The 18,305-nt window shown below is 37.8% G+C and overlaps 2 protein-coding genes across 8 annotated transcripts in view; both read right to left on the minus strand.

Annotated features, from left to right (window-relative positions):
• Positions 1-1,197: 1,197 nt before the first annotated feature.
• On the minus strand, positions 1,198-10,674 carry manf (mesencephalic astrocyte-derived neurotrophic factor). Its single transcript, XM_046875746.1, has 4 exons — positions 10,445-10,674; positions 8,802-8,929; positions 8,564-8,705; positions 1,198-2,098 (listed from the first exon to the last, which is right to left on the minus strand). The coding sequence occupies exons 1-4, from the start codon at positions 10,530-10,532 to the stop codon at positions 1,914-1,916; spliced, it is 543 nt and encodes a 180-aa protein (XP_046731702.1). The 5' UTR covers positions 10,533-10,674; the 3' UTR covers positions 1,198-1,913.
• Positions 10,675-16,196: 5,522 nt separating this feature from the next.
• dock3 (dedicator of cytokinesis 3) overlaps positions 16,197-18,305 on the minus strand; it is a 228,867-nt gene continuing 226,758 nt past the window's right edge. For all 7 annotated transcript variants that reach the window (XM_046875282.1, XM_046875279.1, XM_046875280.1 and 4 more), the window contains one exon: positions 16,197-17,905. In XM_046875282.1, the coding sequence (XP_046731238.1) occupies positions 17,363-17,905 (543 nt within the window). In that variant the 3' untranslated portion in view covers positions 16,197-17,362. The remainder of the gene's footprint in view (positions 17,906-18,305) is intronic.

Below are 18,305 nucleotides of genomic sequence, written 5' to 3' on the forward strand. Positions count from 1 at the left end.
AAAGATCTAAACTCCTTTTTTAATTATTATAACCTTATATGTATACCATACTAAATTACTCTTGATACCGTATACAAAAGCATTTTGCATTCACACCTGCACATATTCCTACTGTTTTGAAAGCTGAGGCACTCTTAATAACCAAGCGTATTATTTGCATACAATTCATCAAAAAACAAAATCTGTGATTCCATCGAGTGATGGGGAAAAAGTGATGGATCTGGCAAATGGATCATTTATTTGAAGACAAAAGAAAAAGTCTGTCATACCATTAAGACTTTGTTAACACTGAAATGTTCCTCCATCGAGCTTCATCAGAGGAGCGAATCAAAACCAATGAAACGGAGGCAACTAAATCCCCCAAACTGTTACAGGTTCTGAAATCATGTGTAGATAGAAAATCTTTACTAATACAAATAACTTTGAAAATACAAGAGCATAAACTTTTAAGTGAATTATGAGTCAGTTTGCAAAACTGGGTCTGGTTTAATAGTCATCTTCTTCTTTCTGCTTCTCCCTTTAGGGGGCGCCACAGCGAATCATCCGTCTCCATACCCCCGTCCTCTACATCTGCCTCTTTCACACCGACTACCTGCATGTCTTCCCTCACCACATCCATAAACCTCCTCCTTGGTCTTCCTCTTTTCCCATGTCCCTCCTCTGCACATGTCCAAACCATCTCAATCTCGAGTCAAAGTCTGGTTTAATACAGTCAATACAAATTAGAAAAAAGTTTATGAATGACATTTTTATTAATTTATACTTGCATTTGCTGTTATGAAACATCCCTAAAAATGTTAGTTCCTCTTATCACTTGTAATATAATAACTATAAATAGTCATTCCCTCACCAGCCTGTCTTTCCAACATCAAGAATCTTTTCAATAAACTTTATCATAATAACAATTCTACTTCATTTTAAGTGTTTACACAGATCTGCTCAACAGTTCCATATATTTAAAACAGCCACATCTGAGACTTGAACTCTGTCAAAGCCTGCAGTCATTTCAACAGCTTTTCAGAGCAGTCAGATTTGGGGATCTGACAGCAGTGTGGTATAAAAAGATGTAAATAATGGAATCGATTTGATGTCCATCAAAGCCGATGTGATGTCGGCCGACTCTGTCTGGATGGATCTCGTGCACACAAGTGAGACACTTTACCAAAAAAATAAAAATAATAATTAAACTAAAGGAACTCAGAGCAGTTTTCTTATTTTAATGAAAAAGTATAGTACAACCTTAATAAACGTTTTACAGTGACGTCAACATGATTTCTCCCACATCCATATCTTCCATACAATAGTCAAAAAAAATAAAAATAATCAATTTGAAAAGAAACTACAGGTGAACTACAGGGTGAAAAGTGGTCTGCGGTTGTCCCCGTCATGTCTATTTAGGTTTTGATAATGTTTTAACTCAAAGTTTAGCTGAAGATTTGTATGTTGATTGCATTGCATGTAGTTAGTGAACTATTAGGGCTGTAAACCTGAAGCAAGTATGTTTGCTCCTTTTATGCTTCTGTTGAACCATTCTGCTCCTGATCTTTTTTTTTGCTATTGTTCCTGATTCGATTGTTAAACAGACATGTGATCACATGTCAATGAGCAACCAGTTAAAACAAATGTATTTAAAGCAAGTATTTAGCAGTTTACTGACACTACAAGCAAATTAATGTTATTCGAGATAATTGCCATGATATAAACTTTGAGTTGAAACAGTTGTATTTACAGTACAATGTGCCCTTGAAATAATTCATGAATGAAAGGTCACAAGTCCTGATGTTTCCACTAGATTAACAGGCAATATGACAAACAATACCACACTCCCCATCAGGAGGCACGGCGCAAAAGAAAACTGCACCCGCGATGCTCTTGAGCGCTCCTTTTGGTCCCACAAGTCCACAGAGTGTCGTTTACAGGTCAGTCCGTGCCTTGGCGGCGTTCGGGGCATACTTGGGCATGAGCTCGGTGATTTTACGGATGAAGTCTGATTTCTCGGCGCATCCCTTACAAGACTCTCCCCATTCGTCCAGGATCTTCTTTAGGTCCTTCACTTTCAGCTTTTTCAGGTCCACTGTGCTCAAGTCTACTTGTTTATCTGTGGAAAGAGGACACCACGATAAATAACATTGAAAAACATTAGACAATTCTAAAGAGGAATCGCCCAGATTAGAATAGATCTATTTATTTCTATGCTGATTATGTCTAGACAGGAATGATTGAACTCATTCTATAAGCACACATGATCCAGGGTGTCTTCAGCTCCACACTCGTGTCCAGTTTCTACCAAATTTACACTGCGACATGCAGAAGAAAGAAAGAAAGAAAGTACAGCTCGTTTGTGTCTCTGGTGAGTCCACATACACTATATGGACAAAGGTTTGTGGACACCTGATTATAGGATTTTGTTTGTGCCTTTAAAACATCCCAATTCACTTTTACTCTTCTGGGAAGATGTTCCAATACATTATAGAGTGTGGTTGTGGAGATATTTGCTTATTCAGCCACACTGTCATTAGTAAAGGCAGGTACTGATGTAGGTCTGGTGAGGAGGCCTGGGGTGCAGTCAGGGTTCCAACTTATACCAAAGGTGTTTAATTGAGGTGAGGTCCAAGCTCTATAACAGGAGATCTTCCACTCTAAATCATGTAAACCATACAGCATTGCTGTGAACAGGTTTGGCTGGAAAAGTCAAGTGTCCTAATACTTTAGTCTATATAGTGAAGCTAATGCAGTTTTACTATGTAGTTTTTTTAATTTAACTTTTTAAATAAACAGATTTTCACACTGATTAGTGTACTGTTTCATTTCTGTTTCAATTACAGGCATTTTGACTAAAATATAACTACTGCTGTTTCCCATCTGAACAAAAAAAAAAAAAACCCCAAAGTACAAAAAATGCTGCACAGTTTTTTTTCTGTCAAAAAAACTTAGCTGAGAGCTTCAGTTAATAGAGAGATCAAAACTGAAAACCCGATCCATAGAAATTAATTGCCAGCTGCTGTTTGTCATTTTTGACATATATATGATTGTATGATTGTAGCCGCACAAGCTTCTAAAATGTCTCGATACAAAGCGTTATACCTCTCAGGACTGCCAGAGATCTAGTGCCAATTATCTGGTGTCAAAAGGTTACTAGTAATGAGTTTTTAACGAGCGTGTTGTCAACCATCACTGACCCCACTAAATGTTAATGTATCCGTCCCGAGCTGCCAAATCACTCCTACAACCTTACAGATGACAGATATTCAAATGGCGCAGATCAGGGCTGATTTGCCAGGCAAAGCCCATGGCCTCTTTGGGAAAATTGACACCGTTCCCGTACATCTGCCGCCATGGTTTCTCAAATATGCTCAACATTTTAATACGCGATGACAAACAAATCTTATCTCCGATGCAAATACGGACGCCCACTCGATGCCGTGAACAAATGATGAGTGGTGTGTATGAGCACGTTTTATTTCCGTACTGCTGTACTAATAGTAGTGAGGGTTTAATCCTAGCAGATGGAGTCTTTGGGATTTTGGTTTGTCAGATTGTGAGACGGAAATATGTACTTCATAATGAAGTGTTTTCTTACATTTACAACGTTCACAACTTTTGTTCACTTCCCAAAGTGGTGATTTCATTACCCATAATTCTGTGTCTGAAATTTTACTCTCTATTAACAATCAAAGTGAAAGAAATTAAGCATTGAGCTTTAATTAGAAAATACTTTTTATTTTTATTTGGCCTTCACTAACAAAAAACCACTCAAAATCCAGGGCCGCGTCCCAAACCCTATTCTGCACACTAAATAGGTAGCCAAAATAGTACACACTGTAATACTGAATGCATGATTTTGGTGATGTTGATTGAAAATTTGTGAAGCTCAATAGAAACATTTGGGCCTTGGCTGTACTTTCAGGTGTGAAGATGTGGGAAGTAACCATCTGGGCAACACACAGCAGTTCAGTAACATTTCACAACACAAACATTATACACACTTTTACATAACAAATACATCAAATGTTAACTGAATTATATCAACTTGCCTTATGAGAAAAATTATTATTGTAAACTCGCTCCGTTTACTCGGATTTAAGCAAATCACTTGCTCAAATTACTTTTAGACTGTTTGTTCGTTGACAATGCAAACTGGTCCTGGGTCTTTGTTATGTTTTGGTAAATGATTTATCACTGATCGCTGTTTTATGGTTTAGCTCACATTTAACTGGTTGAACTACTATATTGATGTTCTAATCCATGTGCATCCGTCCGACACGTATACATACATACGCATATCCATCCAATCATTTATCCATCCATTTATCCACCCACCCACATATACATCTACTCACATATCCATCTAATTATTCATCCATCCATCCATCCATCCATCCACCCACATATACATCTACTCATATCCATCCATCCATCCATCCATCCATCCACCACATATACATCTACTCACATATTCATCCATCCATCCATCCATCCACCCACATATACATCTACTCACATATCCATCCAATCATTCATCCATCCATCCATCCATCCACCCACATATACATCTACTCACATATCCATCTAATTATTCATCCATCCATCCATCCATCCATATACATCTACTCACATATCCATCCATCCATATACATCTACTCACATATCCATCCATCCATCCACCCACATATACATCTACTCACATATCCTTCCAATCATTCATCCATCCATCCATCCATCCATCCACCCACATATACATCTACTCATATCCATCCATCCATCCATCCACCCACCCACATATACATCTACTCACATATCCATCTAATCATTCATCCATCCATCCATCCATCCATCCATCCATCCATCCACATATACATCTACTCATATATCCATCCATCCATCCATCCATCCATCCATCCATCCATCCATCCATCCATCCACCCACATATACATCTACTCACATATCCATCTAATCATTCATCTATCCATCCATCCACCCACATATACATCTACTCACATATCCATCCATCCATCCATCCATCCATCCACCCATATATACATCTACTCATATATCCATCCACCCACCCACATATACATCTACTCACATATCCATCCATCCATCCATCCATCCATCCATCCATCCATCCATCCATCCATCCACATATACATCTACTCATATCCATCTAATCATTCATCTATCCATCCATCCACCCACATATACATCTACTCACATATCCATCCAATCATTCATCCATCCATCCATCCACCCACCCACATATACATCTACTCATATCCATCTAATTATTCATCCATCCATCCATCCATCCATATACATCTACTCATATATCCATCCACCCATATATACATCTACTCACATATCCATCTAATCACTCATCCATCCATCCATCCATCCACCCACATATACATCTACTCATATATCCATCCACCCACCCACATATACATCTACTCACATATTCATCCATCTATCCATCCATCCACATATACATCTACTCACATATCCATCCAATCATTCATCTATCCACCCACATATTCATCTACTCACATATCCATCCATCCATCCATCCATCCATCCATCCATCCATCCATCCATCCATCCACATATACATCTACTCATATATCCATCCACCCACCCACATATACATCTACTCACATATCCATCCATCCATCCATCCATCCATCCACATATACATCTACTCATATATCCATCTAATCATTCATCTATCCATCCATCCACCCACATATACATCTACTCACATATCCATCCAATCATTCATCCATCCATCCATCCACCCACCCACATATACATCTACTCACATATCCATCTAATTATTCATCCATCCATCCATCCACCCACCCACCCACATATATACATCTACTCACATATCCATCCATTCATCCATCCATCCATCCATCCACCCACATATACATCTACTCACATATCCATCCAATCATTCATCCATCCATCCATCCACCCACCCACATATACATCTACTCACATATCCATCTAATTATTCATCCATCCATCCATCCATCCATCCATCCATCCACCCACATATACATCTACTCACATATACATCTACTCACATATCCATCCATCCATCCACCCACCCACATATACATCTACTCACATATCCATCCATTCATCCATCCATCCATCCATCATCCATCCACCCACATATACATCTACTCACATATCCATCCAATCATTCATCCATCCATCCATCCACCCACATATACATCTACTCACATATACATCTACTCATCCATCCATCCATATCCATCCATCCATCCATCCACCCACATATACATCTACTCACATATCCATCCATCCATCCACCCACATATACATCTACTCACATATCCTTCCAATCATTCATCCATCCATCCATCCATCCATCCACCCACATATACATCTACTCACATATCCATCCATCCATCCACCCACCCACCCACATACATCTACTCATATCCATCTAATCATTCATCCATCCATCCATCCATCCACCCACATATACATCTACTCACATATCCATCCATCCATCCATCCATCCATCCATCCATCCATCCATCCATCCATCCACCCACATATACATCTACTCACATATCCATCTAATCATTCATCTATCCATCCATCCACCCACATATACATCTACTCACATATCCATCCATCCATCCATCCATCCATCCATCCACATATACATCTACTCATATATCCATCCACCCACCCACATATACATCTACTCACATATCCATCCATCCATCCATCCATCCATCCATCCATCCATCCATCCACATATACATCTACTCATATATCCATCTAATCATTCATCCATCCATCCATCCATCCATCCACCCACATATACATCTACTCATATATCCATCTAATCACTCATCCATCCATCCATCCATCCACCCACATATACATCTACTCATATATCCATCCACCCACCCACATATACATCTACTCACATATTCATCCATCCATCTATCCATCCATCCACATATACATCTACTCACATATCCATCCAATCATTCATCTATCCACCCACATATACATCTACTCATATCCATCCATCCATCCATCCATCCATCCATCCATCCACATATACATCTACTCATATATCCATCCACCCACCCACATATACATCTACTCACATATCCATCCATCCATCCATCCATCCATCCATCCATCCATCCACATATACATCTACTCACATATCCATCTAATCATTCATCTATCCACCCACATATACATCTACTCACATATCCATCCATCCATCCATCCATCCATCCACATATACATCTACTCATATATCCATCCATCCATCCATCCACCCACATATACATCTACTCATATCCATCCACCCACCCACATATACATCTACTCACATATCATCCACCCATCCACCCACCCACCCACATATACATCTACTCACATATCCATCTAATCATTCATCCATCCATCCATCCATCCATCCACCCACCCACATATACATCTACTCACATATCCATCTAATCATTCATTCATCCATCCATCCATCCACCCACATATACATCTACTCACATATCCATCCATCCATCCATCCATCCATCATCCATCCATCCATCCACATATACATCTACTCACACATCCATCTAATCATTCATCTATCCATCCATCCACCCACATACATCTACTCACATATCCATCCATCCATCCACCCACATATAAATCTACTCATCCATCCACCCACCCACCCACATATAAATCTACTCACATATCTATCCACCCACCCACATATCCATCTACCCACCCACATATACATCTACTCACATATCTATCTAATCATTCATTGTCCAACACGTATACATTCTTACACACATCCATCCAAGCATTTATCCATCCATCCACCCACATATACATCTACTCACATATCCATCTAATTATTCATCCATCCAAACCCCACATATACATCTACACACAGCCATCTAATCAGTCTTTTTTTCCTTCCAATTATTCACCCAGCCAACCATCCACCACATATTCCTCCCTTTATCCACCCACCCACATGTTCTTCCAATTATTCACCACATTAATTCTTCTTTCCACTCGCCCCAACACATTCACCCATTCAATCACTTATCCATCCATCCATCCATCCATCCATCCTCTCTCAAGCCACCCACCTACCTACATAACCATTTATGCACCCCATCCACATATTTATCCATAACAACTAAAAGAAAAATATTCATTCAGGAGTAAATAAGAGTTTTATATAGAGTCTTGATTTAACTTAATCAGACTTCACTGTGTCAAAAATGGGATTTGTTACTGGAATAAAAAGCTTAAAGTATGACTCGGTGTGTTACTCAATGTTTTCAATCTGATGCATATGCTGTTAAAGAGTAAAAAAAAAAACATTTGGGTGACCTGGTACAAAATCAACAAAGTCCTTTAGTGAACTTTTGCTGAAATAAAACACAACCATGGAGTGAGATGGAATGGGAGACTAGTCTGACTTTTTGGGAATTGTGTCACCTTGTGGGCACTACTGCATAGAGAAAACAGAAGACGTACCGTACTTCAGTTCACAGATCTGACTGTCTTTTTTCTTCAGTTTTTCGCAAACCTTCTCCACTGGCACGTGGTAACTAAGCGGCTTAGAGACCTCGTTGATGATTTTTGTAGCCGCGTCACTTGTGGCTCCAATATAGTAGCACTATAACACAAAAAACAAAACAACAACAACAAAGAGTTAAATGTTGGGGCGGTTGACCTTGTCCATGTCCAGCTCTTGTGCAAACAGGTGACTTACGAATCGATTTTCCTTTCCTTTCGCGTCCTTGCAGGCTTTGACCAGAGATTTTTCAATGGCGTCACTGGTAAACTGTACATCGTTGTCTTTTAGTGATTGGTAGAACTTTCCCAGGAAGTTTAAACATACTGGAAGAAGGGAGAAAGAATGAGGAGCATTAGTTTTACTATCCCAAATCTGGTTATCTTTAAAAACACACTTTTCAATGCAGTGATGACAGTCTGGTTATACTTTCTATCCAGATATAAGACTTTCTTATGTTGTGGACTGTTCCTACATGCTCATTTTCCTGAAAACAGTCGGAATCTTGTCAGATTCAGAGTCAGAATCTTGTCAGAGTCAGAATCTTGTCAGAGTCAGAATCTTGTCAGAGTCAGAATCAGAAACTTGTCAGAGTCAGAGTCAGAGACTGAAACTTCTCAGAGTCAGAGACTGAAACTTCTCAGAGTCAGAGTCAGAAACTTCTCAGAGTCAGAGTCAGAAACTTCTCAGAGTCAGAGTCAGAAACGTCTCAGATTCAGAGTCAGAAACGTCTCAGATTCAGAGTCAGAAACGCGTCTCAGATTCAGAGTCAGAATCAGAAACTTGTCAGAGTCAGAGTCAGAATCAGAAACTTGTCAGAGTCAGAATCTTGTCAGATTCAGAGTCAGAAACGTCTCCGATTCAGAGTCAAGCGTCTCAGATTCAGAGTCAGAAACGTCTCCGATTCAGAGTCAGAAACGTCTCAGATTCAGAGTCAGAAACGTCTCAGATTCAGAGTCAGAAACGTCTCCGATTCAGAGTCAGAAACTTCTCAGATTCAGATTATACATTACATAATCTGCATATTGCGGACATATGATGTCATAATACACTTTTTCTGAGATCTTGGATATCTCGTATACGCCAACTGACAATAACAGTGTCCGAGTGAATATTTTGCATTGTCGGCTTTTCTTATTCTCTATTAGGGTAGATATCAAATTAAGGTATAATAATATGAAGACTTTTTTCTTTTTTTTTTTAATCTATACAGCTGCTCTTCTCATGCAGAACTATTAACCAATCCTCAATTCACGTATCTGTACGTTTAATAAATATATAAATCCATGAAGATGAACCTCTTAATTTCAGTATAGCTGCTTCAGGACAATATCCAGTGTTAAAAGTGCTATAAAAATACAATAGTATTGAACAATTGACAATTTATTGTTGTGACAGATGTGCCATTACATCCAGAGGTTGTTTTTTTTTTTTGTCTGAATAAATACTGTGGCAAAAGTAGTATTATTAGTATTAACAATAATAATACTAATACATTTAGATGTTGTTTAACTTCTACAGATTCACTGTGAGGTCACTGTGAGTGAATATTTTGGCAGTGCACTACATAGGGATCTAAAAGAGTACGTCTCTATGTGTACTATATGGCATACTTTTTAGTACCCTAGTATGCAATTTGGTCTCGGCCATTTAAATCACTTCTATTAGAACATTTCATGTAACAGTAAGTGTTCTTTAAAGTTTATTATTATTCTAGACAAATTCGTCTTTACAGAAAATTGACCCAATCACGAGAAATGAAAAATAAGTGTCCCATCTGAGAGTTGAGTGCTAGTCAAGATGCTAGCTCTTTCAACACATCATCCTCCACACCAACTCACCTTCGCAGTCTCCGTCTTTTAAAGCCTCGCTGCTGCTCGGCACGAGAGCGAACACAAGAGCCACGGAAAGTCCACTCAAACTGAACATAGCGGAAATTTCTGGAAAAAAACACACGTTACATAGAGATATACAGAGATGTAAAACCCGTTCACGCCACGCACAGACACGGTCAGTCCGGATGCCGGTTCTTCTACACGAAAACGTTCCAACTGCTTCCAGAAAGCTTCCTGATCGACTATGACCCGCCCCCTCGCTTATACGCCATTGGATATTTTGCCACTATTTATTACGCTATTGGTTGACCGGCTGCTCCGGCACCACGCGCTCGCTTCCCATTGGATGGTTGTTATCTAGTCGCGGGACAGAGTCCAGTTGGCGGCTGCTGATTGGATGAGGCCTGTGACAGGGTTTTTACGTTTGTAATTTTAACTTCTAGCATCCAAGCCCTGGTTCTGGAAGAACTCGTATTTTTGTTGTTGTTTTTTTTTCATTAATTTATTCATTTATTAATTTAAAGTAGATCCTGAGCTAAACTGAGTGTAAAGAGTTGCTCATTAATTAATTAAATAATTTATTTATTTGTTCGTTCATTCGTTAATTTAATTAATTATTCATTCATTCATTAATGTAAACATTCGTTTAATCATTAAATAATTAAATAATTTCATTTATTGTTATTTGTTAATTTGTTTGTCCATTCATTCAATCATTTATTCAGTCATTCATAAATTGGGTCAAGAACCTATGCCAACAAAATATACTGTTGCAGCACATACTTCTTTACCGTGAGTGAAAAAGTGATCAATACTTAAACTTTTACCAGTTCTGTACTTCTATTCGAGAGAAGGATGTGTGTACTTTTGCCATCTCTGCACCACACTGCTCTGCGGCCTATATAAAAAGACCTCGATGACAAACAGGCTAACTCTCTTTAATGGGATAATATCCCCAAACTAGTTCCTAGGCCCCCAATCAACAAAACAAGTTTTACCTTAAAGCCTAATACCCCACTTTTATAAAACTTGTATCTAAGCAGGACTGTAGGAATTATACATTCAACAGCTGACATTAGCTCTCAACACAAGCTGATTCTTAAAAAGCAAACTTGCCTGAAAATAAATAGCAAGTATAATAATGTTTGCCACACACTGGGGTGACTGGGTGGCTGCCATTTTTGGTGAATTGAGTAGCCTAATTTAGTGTTACTTTTATGAGTTCCAAGTGAGACTGAACTCTGTAATAAGTGTAACAGAGATTGGATGAGTTGTTTCTTAGTGGGGACATGTTCCCCCAAGTTGTCTGTCAGAGGTGTAGCAGGATTTCTGGGTTACTGATCAGAAGGTCAGAGTTCAACCGCCGGCATCGCCAAGCTGCCACTTTTGGGCCCTTGAACAAGACCCCTAACCCTCTCTGCTCCAGAGATGCAGTATCATGGCTGATCCTTTGCTCTGACCCTGTTTCCTAAAAAATTGGGATATGTGAAGAAAGAATTACACTCTTCTATATGCATTGGTGACAAGGCTCTTATTAGATGCCAATTGTTATAAAAAGACAATAGCTTTTTTTTTTAGGTGGGTAAAAATGTTTCTTTTTTTTTTAATGTCCAATACCTTGAATTGTCTTAATGAAGAGTTCGAGTTTGGAACTTTGGCATCGAATGGCATAATGCTACTCTTTTCCTAGAAGTTAATTAATCTGATCCCATAAAAGCTTTGAGCAAGATTTTCTTAAAAGTGTAAAAATGCACATCTTAGAATACCAATAATTAAACTTAAATATGGTGTGAAAAAAAAAAAAAAAAAGAGCTAACGACACATGAATCGATAAAACAACACCTTTAATGTTAGGCATTAATAATGAATTCCACATCACAGTAGTTAGTGAGTGTAAAGTTCACATCACATTTTTGTTCATGCCAGCACAATATATACAAAAAAAAAAAAAAAAAAAAAACAAAGAAAAGAAAGAAAACTTGTACTCATAAAACATAACATGTTCTGCAGCTTTCAATGCAAAATACACAAAAGAACGGATTAGGCCATCGAAAGAGTCACTGATTTTCCCCATTTGCGTTTTAGTTTTAAAAACACATTTACATCAGAAAGTACAAGGCAGACAATTAATCCCAGTCTATACACGATTGGCCCGTTTTAACTGTATAAATACAGAAGGATTATATACATAAAGACAGATGCTGGGATGTATGAATTGAAATGCTTTTAAAATTGTAAGTACTGATCTTTCTACAGTTTTATGTACAAAGACAACTGAAAAGTCCTTCTCTTTGTTTTCCCTTTTTTAGGGACCCCAAGATATTGCCATTTCTTTTTTTTTAAATATAAAAACAGCATCAATCCATCTTACTTGCTTCTTAAATTATACATCATATGACTCAAAAGTGTTGTTAGCAATCTGTATATTGTGTAGCTGATCGCAGGTAACTCGTTTCAGGGGGCAATTCAAACAGATGGATGATTGGGTTCACCAAAACTTAGAACTTTCAATAAAGAAATGAATCCGTTTAAATTGATGTGCCAACTGAGAATGGAAGAAACTGTAATCCTGACATATAGCCCATGTCATAAAAAACAAAACAAAGCCTGTTATACATTAACACTGCAAAATGGGGAAATTAAGCTTATGTACATCTTTTGGATTTAATCATTTATAAGGTTGTATTGTAGCTTCGGTTTTATGTGAACAGTGAAGAAAAAATGTAATGCCTAATGCAACTAATGTAGGAAATTAATGCAAAAACACACAAGCACACCCAGAGCTACTATGTTTTAGTGTGTATGTACAGCGATACAGTATTTTGTTGTAATTTTATTATATGCACAATTTGAGTTAACCAAGATACAATCTCATCTCATCTCATCTCATCTCATCTCATCTCATCTCATCTCATCTCATCTCAGGAAGTTTGCATAAGTCTTAAAAAAATAAATAAATAAAATAATTTTTTTTTAAATTACAGATAGGGACAGATTTAGTGTTGTTTTTTGTTTTTTTTAAACTGAATTTTAAAACTGATTAATATGATCTATTACAAATTTTTGCTTGAGTGACAAATATTTATTTTTGCTGAAATTTATGACATTAAAAACATTAGTGCTATTTCACCAGGGCTTTGATGGTCATGCTTCATTGGTTCTCGATTGGCTAAATAAAAAAGAATAAAAAACAATAAAAAAAAATAAATTCTTGTTTTTTCCCCCATATTTTATACTGTGCATTCTCTCTGCTAATTTGCAAGATGGTAATTAAACAAAAATAATAATCAGCTGTACAAATCCCAAATAAATCCCCTAAAGACATGCACGAACACTTTACCTGTCCACACTGTGATGTATGGATTCCAAACGAAATCTGAGATCGAATTTGGAAAAAACAGCAAAATTATTAAAAATACTTTTTTTTTTAATTAAAGAAATGTAAACGTTTTAATAAGTTCTTTAAAAAAAGTGACAGAAAGAAGGTTATTTCAATCAGGTAAAATTCACAATTCTTTTTTTCTAAATTTTTTTTAGCCATTGAACTCATTGATTCATAAATTAATTTGTAGTAATCACTTGTATCATTTATTACACTATTATTTGTTTGTTTGTGTGTTACTTTAGGCAAAAAATGTGTAGCTCTTGTGTTCTCTACTGGAAAGAAATAAATATAAAAATATATATATATATATATATATTATATTGATATTTTATTTCCATTATGAAATGAGAACGCTCAGAATGCGTCGATTTTAAATCCCAGGATTGTCAATATGTTAAAAAAAAACATACCCTAAACTGCTCGTGTGCTTTTGCTTAAACCTCTGGCAAATGAATAAATGTAAACGTTGAATATTAGCAGCGGTTTGTGTCACTAATTGTTCCTTCAAATGCAAACTGATCGTGCATCTGCTCACTTTGCTCCAAAACTTAATATGAACAACTTTTAATACCACAAAAAAAAGATTGCACAAGATTACAGCCATAAAACTTTTCATATCACATCCTTAAAAAGTAATGCAAACTAACACTTGAACAAAAATCTCACTCCTTTTTTCTTCTGAAGTCTTTGACATAGGTCACTATTATAAAACATAAATCAAATCCTCTAATCTCACATTATGTATCCACCAGGAAGCTATTGTGTCCTTTAGCAGCTAAAAGGGTCAAAATCCCCACACTTGCATAATAACAGTGTACATTATTCAAAATGTTCACACCCATCACCCTGCATTTAGATTAATATATGTTATATGTAATCATTTTGTAATCTAGTTGTTATTTTTCACTATACAAGTGTTGATTAGATAAAGTTAGGGAGGTTTACAATTGCTATCTAAAAATATACTCATCTATACAAAAACGGAATGGGAAGGAACTGAAATAATAAAGCGAAACGTGCCGCTGCGAGCAAAAGCAGTTCCGCTGTAAAGACATCTGTAAAATGGCTTTCGTATTCGTCTAAGTGGATAATTGAGCTGCAAGTGGTTGCCTGATTTGCTTTTTGCGGCGCGATAATAAAGTGTGCGTGCGTGCGCGTGTGTGTAATGAAGCTTTGCCATGTACATAAGCCTCTTAGTGGCATGTCAGTGTGCCAACTCCTGAGAGAACTGGCAGGGAGTTTTCCTATTTCACAACTGAATTCTTAATCATTCAATAGAAAGCAAGCGTACCGTATTGGCGAGGAGTACCGAGGGTCATGAATATGTTATGGAAGGAGAAAATAAGATAAAAGGTAGAGACTTTACTTCACAGACTTAGGGCGATTTCTGTGCTTAGAACAATGCAAAGCAAGGCCTGAGCGTCTCATTCCGAATGACTGAGCAAAAGAAAAAGCGTCTTTTTTTTTTTTAAATAAAGCAAACATTTTTGGTACACCAGAACTAAGTGCTAAAGTGCAGTTCTTCCATGGAAAAAAAATTCAAGTGGCAACTTTGAGTACTCTCGTTTCTTAGCAGTTAATTGATGCCTTAGAATGTGAGATATTCTTAAAATATATTGAAATATTGTTAAATCTATGAAAACATTAAACAAGAATACTTTTCTATATTTTGCCTTTTCCACCATTGGGCATAGCTTAAGGTTCTATTCAAGAGTCCAGAAACTTGTAAGCTTCACTTCCCAGCTCTGGAAAGCTGTGACCTCAATTCAATCAATCCAAACGCTTTCCAAATGTCAACTTTAATCCCCTATTGTCTTACTTTGGGTAAAGTTGCCTGACAATGTAAAGATGTTCAAACCCAAATCCTTACAGTTTTCTAGAAGAATCCTGAACAAAAAAGACAAACCGAAGATTAAACTGTAATAGTGGTAATGGTCGAAATGTGGCAAGAAATGTGTCTAGACAGAGTCAAGGCTGGTTTATGCTTCCTTCAGATAATACTTCAGAAAAATAAGGTAGTCCAGAAAAGTCACTCTTGAATGGGGGTTTTGATTTTGCCTATATTTAAAATGTCATTTGTTTATTCACATTTTAATTAAAACAATGTTAAATTCTGTAGTATTGGATTCATTCTATATAACTGGAGCTCTGAGATTCAGGTTTGTCTTATTCTCTTGACAGATACACTATATGAGCAAAAACATTGGAACACCTGACTTTCCAACTTATGTGTTTCTTTTCCAAACTGTTACAGCAAAGTTGGAGGCTCACAATTGTATAGGATGTCTTTGGATGAATTAACATGGAGACTCAAACCTGTTCCATGAAGATATGGTTTACATGGGTTGGAGTAGAAGATCTCCTGCTATAGAGCTCTGACCTCAACCCTATTGGACACCTTTGGAATGAATCGGAATGCTGACTGCACCCCAAGCCTCCTCACGCAACATCAGTACCTGACATAATACCCTTGTGGCTTTGAGAGCACAAATCTCCTGAACCACACTCCAAAGTCTAGCAGAACATCTTAAATGGGGAGATGAATGGGATGTTCAAAAACACATACAAATCTTACATTCAGGTGTCCATAAACCTTTGCCATATAGTGTAGGTTTATATGTATTTTTATTATTAATAGAAATGCTTTATCTTGTCTAGTTCACAGTGCCAGGTCTGACCCTTACTGTAAGAAGATGTTAGGTAGAATATTAGCAGCAGTAGCTGCATTCTGTTTGTCTTAGTTTTACTTAAACATAGAGAAAAGAACGCCTGGCGAGGGGGCGATTGTTGATAGTGATAATAGGATATAACTCGTTGTGTGGATGTATCATAACATGTAAAATGTGTGACTTGAGCTGATTTATGATTAAAAAAATATGTAATTATGTGCTTAAAGGAAAATAACATAGCTAGCAGGGATTATTTTCCTATAACTGCACCACCTACTTGGTTTTTTTTTTTGCAATGATTATTAACTGCTATACTTTACATTCTTTACATATGGATTGAAATCATTTTAATGTGATGTTCTCTATACCTGTTATATTTCTTGTTGATTGGAGGCACTTATGCAGAGTACTTGTAGCTTATCTTACTAAAATTTGAAAATACGTACAGTAGATGCGTGAATTTATGCGAGATTGTCTATTTTATGCAGATGACATAACATTCAAAACCTTCCTCATTCTGCTTGTCAAATCAAAATCATTTGTCTTTCACTTAATACTTATTCCTGTTTACACTCCTGCCCATATTATCTGATAAGTAGCCTGATTAATGATCAGTTCTCTTTAAGGTTGTTCCCAGAAGCACTTCTGATGAAGCATAAACCAGACTGTTATAACCTTGAAAGCTCATTCAAAAGAATTTGTTCAATCCTTGCTTCGGGACCAGTGAGGCTCCTACTTTAACTGTTAACAAGTCTTGTTGGAGGTAATGTGACCCAGGTTAAAATCTCTCATTCTACATTTGTACAACTCTCCAAACCAAGATTCAACCACTCAACATGCAATTGGTCTGCCCTACCACTGGCCACACCTTTACTCCTCACTAATTCCGTGTTCCCATGCCACTTTTGCCTGCTCGTCCTTGTTGGTGAGCAGTGGTTGGGAGATCTTGCGTGGCATTGGTCTCGGCACTGGCCTCGAGTCCTCCTCCGGGATGCAGCCTTCTCTCAGGTACGGTTTGGGAGGAAGCACTGGGGGTGGCTCATGCTGTTGGAGGTGGTAATGGCCGATGTGTCCAGCGTGAATATGGTGGTGTCCGTCTGGAGGCAGCATGGGCATGACGCCCACAGGTGCTGAGTGACTGCGGCAGGGGGCTGGCTTTATGCTGTCCAAAACATCAGGCTCGGAGATGCTGTAGCGGACGGTGCTGGGAGTCTCCGCTTCGTCTGTGTCCGTGGTCCATGTCTGGCAGCTGGGTGTCGAGTCGAGTGCCGGAGCATCTGATGACGAAGGGCAGAAGTTGCTCTCGCTTAGGGACGAGACACCACTGCTGGCACTTCCTGACAACGTGGAGTTACTTCCATCAAGAACCGACTGAGGACTTGTGGGTGAGGCAGGGATGGGGTGAAGTGGTGACTGGAAGAAAGGTGGCATTATTATCGACACAAGCCCTGGGCAAAATTCCAATGTCAAACCAGTGGTACATGTACAATAGTTTTGCAAATCCAGTTTAGCTGACCTGAAAAACAGATCTTTTATATTTTTTTGATTTTTCACCTCTACCCAAGATCTGTAACTCTTAGTCAGCTTGCAAATGTCATGCCCTATGCCTCCTCTAAATAAATAGCTGAGATATAGCAAAGATCTCCCTTTTTTTTTTTAAACCTGTCCACTTGAGCTTTCTTTAAACCTATACATATTGCACGGCTAATAAGAAAAAAAACATCAGTGAATTAGTGCAGAAATAGTATCAACAATTCAACGGAAAAGAAAAGATGACCTTAATGATGGAACGCTAATGATCTAACCACCAATT

The sequence above is a fragment of the Silurus meridionalis genome, chromosome 19, assembly GCF_014805685.1.
Source record: "Silurus meridionalis isolate SWU-2019-XX chromosome 19, ASM1480568v1, whole genome shotgun sequence".
Taxonomy (NCBI): domain Eukaryota; kingdom Metazoa; phylum Chordata; class Actinopteri; order Siluriformes; family Siluridae; genus Silurus; species Silurus meridionalis.

Coding starts and splice junctions, on each gene's coding strand:
- manf (XM_046875746.1), bottom strand. CDS start 10,532: ATGTTCAGTTTGAGTGGACTTTCCGTGGCTCTTGTGTTCGCTCTCGTG. Junction 8,930..10,444: donor AAAAGACGGAGACTGCGAAG/GTGAGTTGGTGT, acceptor CCCTTCTTCCAG/TATGTTTAAACTTCCTGGGA. Junction 2,099..8,563: donor GATCTGTGAACTGAAGTACG/GTACGTCTTCTG, acceptor CTCTTTCCACAG/ATAAACAAGTAGACTTGAGC.